Source organism: Chenopodium album, chromosome 18 (assembly GCF_948465745.1).
Source record: "Chenopodium album chromosome 18, dcCheAlbu1.1, whole genome shotgun sequence".
Lineage (NCBI taxonomy): Eukaryota > Viridiplantae > Streptophyta > Magnoliopsida > Caryophyllales > Amaranthaceae > Chenopodium > Chenopodium album.
Genome location: NC_137851.1, coordinates 14,165,330 through 14,174,472, shown reverse-complemented (window position 1 = coordinate 14,174,472; position 9,143 = coordinate 14,165,330). Strand labels below are relative to the sequence as shown.

Here is a 9,143-nt window from a genome sequence, read left to right as displayed (position 1 = left end):
TAACTGAAAAAGTTACCCATGTAACAACATACAGTGACCCCTTTTAACAGCATAAAGTGACCCTTTTAACATCATAAAGTGAACATTGTCAAAGCATATAAATGACACATATGTCTATTACTCAAACACAATGAACAATGCACAAACACAATGCACATATGCATGTTAATCAAACATAGATACACAAACACAATGCACAAACACAATGCACATATGGCTATTATACTCATACTCAAACCAAAATATAAAATATAAACCTAAAATCAGTTTAATTAGCATTCTCTGCTAAAAACCTAACATGCAAAATTAAAAAAATAATAAGCAATGATAAAAAAATTCCGAAAATAAACATGAAAAATAGGTATAACATATAACAACACAACAACACATATATAACAAATTTTAAACCAATTATAAACAATGAACAAAAAAATAAAGCAAAATTAAACATATTAACTTCAAAATTCAAATTCAATTATCAGAATCTGCATGAAAAATCAAGTGAAAACTATAAAAATAACATGCACTACTAATACAACATATATAATCAAAAATTCAATTGAAAATTTGAAAAAGTGATGAAAAATTTAAGTAAACACACCTTCTTCAACATCTGAAGACTTCTTTGTAATCTTCTTCTTAACCATCGCAGAATAAAACACTACGAAAATCGAAAACAAAAACAAAGTAAAAAAACCTAAAAATCGAAGAATCAAAATAACTTAAACTAACAAAAATCGCAAAAAAATAAGTAAACGAACCTGAATATAGCAAATAAACTTCGAAATTCAAACGCAGAGAGCAACAATCGATTGTAGAAGAGAGATTAAAGAGAGCGAAAATGGTGTTCGAAGAGAGAGAAAATGGCGAATTGAGGAAGAAACAAGAGAGAGAAAGTAGTTTGCTTAATAATGAAGAAGAAAGAGAAAATTTCGCTTTTTGTTAAATTTGAAAAACCTGTCATGCACGTGTGAGTAAAAAAAGGAAACAATATTTGTTTCCTTTAAGCAGCTGATTTACACTAAATTAGTGTAAATCCGCCTTTAATGAACATTGTCTTTAAGAAATAATATAATGGCTGAAAACACTCTCGCTTAAGAATCCTCTCAAGAGGAAAGAGACCAAATTAATCATTCTACAAAAAAACCCAAACGAAAAATTACTCACTAATTTTTTCCAAGGATGATAATTCTGCTCATCCAGAGAAACATGATACTAATCTATTTCCACCAGTACACAATCAGCCACCTCACAATCAAGGGACGTCCTTTAGAGACATGGTCATGACTGATCAGTTGCAGAGAGGAAATCCTAATTACCAAATCTTTGAAACAGAGGATGATGTTTCAGATGATGATGAACTACTAGAGAATGTCCCAGATGATCCAAAGTGCCCTATAATTCTGCTATTGAAGGAGGAGAAGCAAAGACTGCGGAATCCTTGGAAACACACTCTAATTATGTATCAAGATGTTTGATGGGAAAATAGGGTATATGTCTTTGATGAAGCGGCTAAAAAAGAAATGGGAGTTGAAAGGAGGACTAGCCTTGACTGGCATAGGACATGACTATTTCATTGCTAGATTCTCAAGCATTGGAGATTACAACCATGTTCTTACTCAAGGGCCTTGGTTATTGGATGACAACTATCTTACGATTCGCAAATAATGGATCCCTAACTTCATACCAGATAGCATGCCTCTTAGATATTTGACAGCTTGGATTCGTATCCCTCATCTCTTTGTGGAATACTTTAACAAGGAATTTCTACATAAGGTGGGAGGAAAACTGGGTAAAGTCCTCCGTATTGATGATAATACTGCAATGGCTCAACGAGGACAATTCATTAGACTTAGTGTAGTGCTAGATCTTTCGAAGCCATTATTATCCAAGTTTTGGTTGAAGGGTTGTACTTGGAGAATTCAATATGAAGGGTTGCGAATGATTTGTTTTGATTGCGGCAAGATTGGTCATCAAGGTGATAGTTGCCCCTCCAAATCTGTGGTGGAAGCATCAGTTGAGAAAGACAAAGTCATGGAGCATGGTAGCTGCTCTAAAGAAAACTATCCAATTGATCTCAATGGCTATGGATCTTGGATGATGGTTAAAAAAAACCACCGCCTCATAAAAGACCACCCAGATCGGAGAAGATTCAACCCGTAGCTGGAAACGGGAACACCATAGTGGCGCAGCAAAGCTTGGGCAAAGGGCAAAACGAGAATGTTGGAGGTTCAAGATTTTCAGTTTTGGAAGGTGAGAAAAATTAGGGCAATTTAGCAGCAAATCCTATTATTTTAGGAATTTCTGAAACAACTTTCTCCTCAAGCCAAGATGAAGCAATTCATTTAGGAAAAGATTCTCAAAATTCAAAATTTTCCCAAAAGTTGATATTTAATGCCGGGAAAACATCACAAAATCCCAAAATTAATGCTTAATTTTTAGGTGGGGTTAAGCAATGGCAAGAAATAAGGAGGAAAAAAGATATGCCAAGAGATTCTATCCTAAAAGATAAAACAAATGAGCTGTCAACTGAGATCCCAAGTATTCTTCCCACCCAAGCTAATTTAGGCAAAGAGAATATTCCTACTGCTAATCAAGCTACTACTGAAGCCCCTCCCACGCCTTTCACTAAAACAGCCAAGCTCCCCTCTTTGAACAACTTTGTCACTTCTCTAACTCATGTCTCTAATACACATAACCCCGATTGTGCTCCGGATTCCACCGGAGAAGATCATTTGTGCCACAACTCCAATGGAGGACCCATATTTGGGCATACCTGATCCCCTGACTCACAAGGTGGAGGTGGAGATACATTCATGGATAGCATCGAATCCGGAGGCACTAGAGTTGATGATAATCTTGAAGCTGCCAATGGAAATTAAGAAAGCCTTGCGTTCCATTTCAGATGCATATCAAGCCATATTCCCAAACTCATCTGGTTTTATGAATAATCATCTTATTAGTGCAAATTCCTTCCCAATGATGTGTATGGTGTGGAATGTTCAAGGGTCCAAAAGTCGTGATTTTCTAGCAGCATTGCGTGAAGTAATAAGGATCAATAAACCTTGTGTTTTTGCCCTTGTAGAAACACATATGGGGGGTGATCATGCCAATCACATAGCTAATATGGTTGGATACAATGGACACACCCGTGTGGATGCTCAAGGTTTCAGTGGCGGTATTTGGGTTTTTTGGAAGCCGGAATTAGTAACAATTGATCCTATTGTAAAATCAAACTAGTACATCACTATGATAATTACAAGAGTAGGAGAAGAACCATGGTACCTAACCACGGTATATGCTAGCCATGACCCTTCCTAGCGACAAGAGCTATGGAATGACCTTTCGAATTTTGCTCTTAATAGAAATAAACCCTGGCTCATAGTGGGGGACTTCAATGAAACAAGGTTTGGATGGGAAAGAAGCTTAGGTTGCAGTTCAACAACTAGAAGGAGTGCCCAATTCAATCACTTGATTGAAAGTCACCAATTGATTGAAGTCGAATTCTCTGGACCATCTCATACATGGACTAGAGATAATTCAGTTGAGACTCGTCAAAGTGTGAGGCTTGATCATGCCCTGTGTTCTTTGGAATGGAGTTTGAGATATGACAAAGCTCGAGTCAAGCACCTCCCGGTTATCCAATCGGATCAGTGCCCCCTCTTGATTTCACCTAATGGTTTTGCTCCCCTAGATTCAATTAACCGTCCATTCCGTTTTCAAGCCGCATGGTTAAGTCATGAAAAATTCTTTGATTTTATGGCTGAAAATTGGGATAGAAATATACCTCTGGTCCCTCATCTCAAAACCATGTCGCATAACCTATAAGAGTGGAACAAAAATGTTTTTCATAACATTTTTTGTGAGAAAAAGATCTTAATGGCTCGTTGTAAACACCCAAATGTGTCTCCCCAAAATTAAACCCAGTGATGAGTACCTTTCACGTCATTTGATTATTGAACGAAGTGGAAGTGTGGAAAGTCTAATGATGAGGATGTTTTTATTAAAATATTTATGTTTCTGTTTTCTAAAATATTTCTTTTCTTACTCTATTTTATGAAAAATAGCCAATCCAATTTAGTTTGGTCCATGATAAGGGTCCAATAATAGTGTAGTTGGATTGGGCTTGAAAAGAGCTTTCCAATGATATGTTATAACCCGATTCCGATGAATTATGAGGAAGTTATGGATTAAATTAAATTAGGCCCAATGATTTTTAAATGTGGCCCTATGATCTAGAGGAGGGTCTATTAATTATTATTTCTAAAGTAATTAGGATTGATTTTAATCTTCTGGAATATCTAGAAGGTTCTCTTTAATTCTAATAAGATTGGGATTGATAATTATATATATATATTTTTTTAAAAAAAAGAGAGATGTTTGATTTTGAATAAAATATGTTAAATCTGATTTTAAACCTGCTTGGACGCCTAATTACTTGTAACCGGTTTTAAAGGTAATTACGCGTGTAAAAGCGCGTTAACTTTTAAACTAGCGCGAGACGACAGCGTCGTTGCCAGGCGCTGACTTTCGTCGCCTGGCGCTGAATCTTGTCGTTTGCGACATGAGGTATTTTATTCCGAATTTGATTTTCTTTGATCCCATGCTATTTTTTTCTATAAATAGGGGTCGTATCTCTCTGTTTTCAATCATCATCAATAGTCAACAATCAACAACAATCAACAATCATCTCTCTCTTTCTCTCTCTAAAAGCTAGAAGCTTTCTCTCTATTATTTTTCTAAACCTTCCCTCATACAAAATTCCATACTCATTAGCTCTAGACACACCTAGCTAAGGTCGAAGTTGCCTTCGCCCTAGACGTGAAAGGTTTATAATTTCTGAGGGTGTGGTCCCAAATCTCTATTTCAATTATTTGATTTATTATTTTTCCTTGAAGTTACTAACGTGTGTATTTTGTTATTAGAAAGAGATACGAGGCATCGAAGTAAGTAATTTAATTGTTATTATTTTGATATAGAAATCATGCTTTAATTGTTTTAATTCCTAGTATCATGTTAGGATGTCTTTATGATTCCCAGTATCATGTTTAGGGTTAACTAATATTTCTAATATTATTATGATGCTTCCTATTTCTTTCCTAATATCATGTTAGTGTCATGTTAGCAATAAAGCTTTGATCTTTATTGTTTAGTGACATGCTAGGATTTGTTATTAATCTTATTAGTATCATGCCTAGGATCTTGCTAATATTATGCTTTATTGAGAATATTATTATGATGATGATTGTGATTATTATGTTGCTTGATATTTATTGTTGTTGTTATTGCTTGATCACGCCCTCTCTTGCAGGATAAAAGGGAATTTGTACTTGTAATCACGTTTAATAAGATAATTAATAATCTTGTTTAGGGTTAATATGATTATAATTCAAGTGATCGCCAATAATAGTCTTGTTTGTGCATTAATATTCAACCAACATAGATTAAACAGGTTTAGGGTAAACCTATTGATTGCATGTTAGTCAAAAAGCGCACATGAATATGAGAAGAATAAAGTAGAGGCCTATTTAGGGCAGGTTCAATCTCTTTTAGGTTGGATTTGTACCTTCATCCCCGAACTTCCGGTCATGGTTCCAGACCTATTGGAGTTAACCTTCACCTTGTGAACGGTTTACAAGTTCCTAAAACTTGTTGGCGACTCTTTTACTCTAGCTTCTTTCCCTTTGGACGCCACCATGCTTAAGTGTATGATCACAGTGGGGCTCAACTGTGGGATGCTTGAAATATTCCCTACACTCGTATACAGGGGGCGCAAAAAGCCCTTGCTACTGGTCGTGATTTGGGTTTGATCAAATTAGAAGCAAAATTGAGAAAGGATCTTGATGTTGTACTCTATCAAGAAGAAATTCTATGGTACCAGAAAGTTCGCGTGGATTGGCTACAATCGGGAGATAGAAATACGAATTTTTTCCATCTTAGTACTGTTATCCAAAGATGGAAAAATTGAATTACTGCTATTAAGGATGAGGCATGGCATTAGATTGATGATAAAACTCAAGTAAAAAATAAGGTGACGAATTATTTTGCAATCTTATTTATTGATGATGGAAGTAAAGGAGAGTATGACATTCCTAGAGGAGTATGTGCTGGTTTCTTAAGTGAAGAGTGGGGGAAAAGATGAACCGACCATACACCAAGGCTGACATTGATTTTGTAGTTCAAAGCATGGGGTCGTTAAAAGCCCCGGGACCTGACGGCTTTCAGGCTTTATTTTATCAGAAGCACTGGGAGTTAGTTTCATCTAATTTCTATAATGCGATGCTTTCAGTGCTAGAAGGAAAAGGATTGCCAGACTCTTTGAATGAAACTTTTTTAGTCCTTATCCCTAAGGTAGACAATCCAGAGACACCATCTCAATTCCGACATAGGCTTGTGCAATGTAGCATATAAGATCATCACCAAAGCCTTAGTGAATCGGATTAAACTTGCCCAACCTAAAATCATAGCAGACTCTCAATCAAGCTTTGTTCCAAGCCGACAGATCACGAATAACATCGTGATTGTTCAAGAGGTAATTCATACGATGAAGAGAAAGCAAAGTGGCAAAGGATATATGACTATTAAGATTGATTTTGAAAACGCATACGATCGACTTAAATGGTCATTTATCCGTGATACTCTCAGCGAGATGAATTTTCCCGCTCGAATGATCGATGTAATCATGGAGTGTGTCTCAACTCCCTCGATGCAAGTCCTTTGGAACGGGGAAAAAATTAAAGCGTTCTATCCTTCGCGGGGCATTAGGCAGGGAGATCCTTTGTCTCCCTACCTTTTTGATCTTATGTATGGAACGACTGAATCAAATTATTGAGGCTGCAATCATGGAAGGATGCTGGAAACCCATATATGCGAGCAGAGGTGGCCCTATGATATCTAATTTATTTTTTGCTGACGACCTTATACTTTTCGCTGAAGCTTTGATTGACCAAGCGAAAACTATTAGAGACTACCTGCAGCGTTTTTGTATGGCCTTAGGACAAGAAGTCAGTCTCAGCAAATCTAGAGTTTACTACTCTAACAATGTAGCAACAGAGCAGCAAGAACAAATCAACCTTGAATTGGGTATGGAAGTAACAGACGATTTGGGTCTTTATCTTGGAATGACAGGGTAAAGTCGTATCACCTAATCAAAAATAATTACCTAAGTCCTCTAACTAATGCAGATAGGGAAGTAGGGTCGAATCCACAGGGAAACAAGTCTTTCTATTTCTAATTAATTATTATAATCTAAATTATCAGGGTAACCAATGTTGTTGTAATTAAAGACTATACTACGAAGAATATGAGTGGGGAAAATAAAGTAGGGAGAAATCAAATATTAAAAGGCCTAGGGCATAGGTTCACCAATAAACAATATTCCAAGGTAAAACATAATAATCAATCATCAATGCATCAATTAACCAGATTATAAAGGGCTTTCGCTACGTATTACAATCACAGAATTAATCTACCGGTATTAAATCTCATCTCTCGAATCTCGACTTAACCATTTATAGATTAACCCGCCTATTGAAACTAGACCTAAACATCAATTCTCATCTCTCGAATCTCGAATCAATATTGTCAAACTCATGCATAAAAGATCAGGCCTAATCTAGTCACAGAGCATTAAATCAATCAATAGGAAATCAATTAAGCATTGATAATTAACAACAATAAATTACCCCTTCATATTATTCATGGATCCCCACAAACCCTAGAAAGAGAACTACTCAAGCATAATTAAATCTAAACTAATCAAAGCAATAAAAGAAGACATGATAGAAGAAAGAAAATAAATAACTGAAATTAAACCAAGAGTTGTAGAGAGAGAAACAAGAGAGAAAATAATACTAAGAGTTTAATTAAGGGAGAGAGAGAGAGAGAAAAGTTAGAGAGAGAAAGAAGTAAACTAAAACTAATTAATTAAAAACTACCAAAAACTAAAAATAAAACTAAGCTAAGAAATTACCTAAATCTAATTCAACTCAAAACTCCCCCAGCTACGTAACTCTTCCCTCCTTTTATAAGAAAGGAAAAAGAGTTTTAGTCCAAGTTAATAACTAATCCCATGCAAACTACATCTAAAACAAATTGATCAAGCCGCGTGAAATTGGAGTTCGGCAACCGACATTGGCGAAAATAACTAGAGTAAGGCCCAAGGAATTTGTAGGCCCAATAGTCTTCACGCCCAGCAGCAGAAGTACGGAACTCGTGGCTTATCTTGGGCTTCTTATGCTTGATCCAATCTTTAACTTGTTTGGTTTGTGGTACTAGCTTGTTCATTAGTTGGACTTCTTCACCAATCAAGACCTTAATCAGTACGACCTTCAGCTTTAAATACTCGGTCATAAAATACGATCTAACTCTAATATATTTGTAGTGGCTCAATAAGCTCTAGAATTATCACAAATCTGCAAATTCCTATAAAATAATACCAACTCTACAAAAACACTAGAAAACGTATATTAGTAATAAAAATAGCTCCGTAGAGCTCAAATAAGCACAAATACGACCGTGGGACGGGGAATAAAATATATATAAAATAGATTCATCAATGCCAACCTTTACAAGTAGAGTTACTCGAGAAACCTTTGCTTACCTTTGTAAGAAGATTGATCGCAGACTTTAGGGATGGAAATCGAAGTATATTTCTCTTGCGGGAAGAATTACGTTAGCTAAGTCAACCCTCTCTACAATGGCTAATTATTCAATGTAGACTGCGAAGCTTCCTTGTTATACTTATGACAATATTGACAAAAAGGTTAGGAGATTTATTTGGGGAGGGGATGATGAGAAGAAAAAAATTCACCTAATCTTATGGGATAATTTGCAATTACCCAAGGAAAAAGGGGGCATTGGTAAAAGATCTGCACATCAATCAAACTCTGCTTTCCTTACTAAGTTAGGCTGGCGTGTGCTTGCGGAACCTTCTGCTCTATGGTCTCGAGTCCTACGTGCCAAGTATTGCAAAGGTAGGTGTGACATTGACATGCTTTTACCCACCCCAAACATGTCCAATGTCTCGAGAGGCATCTCTGAGAATGCTGCTTGGGTTAGAAAGGGCTCTTCAGTTGCTATTGGTAATAGGCGAGACACTCTTTTTTGGGATCACTCATGGGCAGCAGATGCAACCCTTCGAG

At 36.3% G+C, this 9,143-nt stretch overlaps 1 protein-coding gene across 1 annotated transcript; it reads left to right on the top strand.

Annotated features, from left to right (window-relative positions):
* Positions 1-2,679: 2,679 nt before the first annotated feature.
* LOC145591884 (uncharacterized) lies at positions 2,680-5,968 on the top strand. Its single transcript, XM_081648370.1, has 3 exons — positions 2,680-3,225; positions 3,322-3,792; positions 5,768-5,968. Exons 1-3 carry the CDS (start codon positions 2,680-2,682, stop codon positions 5,966-5,968), a joined length of 1,218 nt encoding a protein of 405 aa, XP_081504496.1.
* Positions 5,969-9,143: the final 3,175 nt, after the last annotated feature.

Bases quoted from the DNA above. Each gene is read 5' to 3' on its own strand.
- LOC145591884 (XM_081648370.1), top strand. From the start codon at position 2,680: ATGTCTCTAATACACATAACCCCGATTGTGCTCCGGATTCCACCGGAG. The intron at 3,226-3,321 runs GTAAAATCAAAC...GACCCTTCCTAG, and splicing joins TAGTAACAATTGATCCTATT to CGACAAGAGCTATGGAATGA. The intron at 3,793-5,767 runs GTCCCTCATCTC...ACTCGTATACAG, and splicing joins GGGATAGAAATATACCTCTG to GGGGCGCAAAAAGCCCTTGC.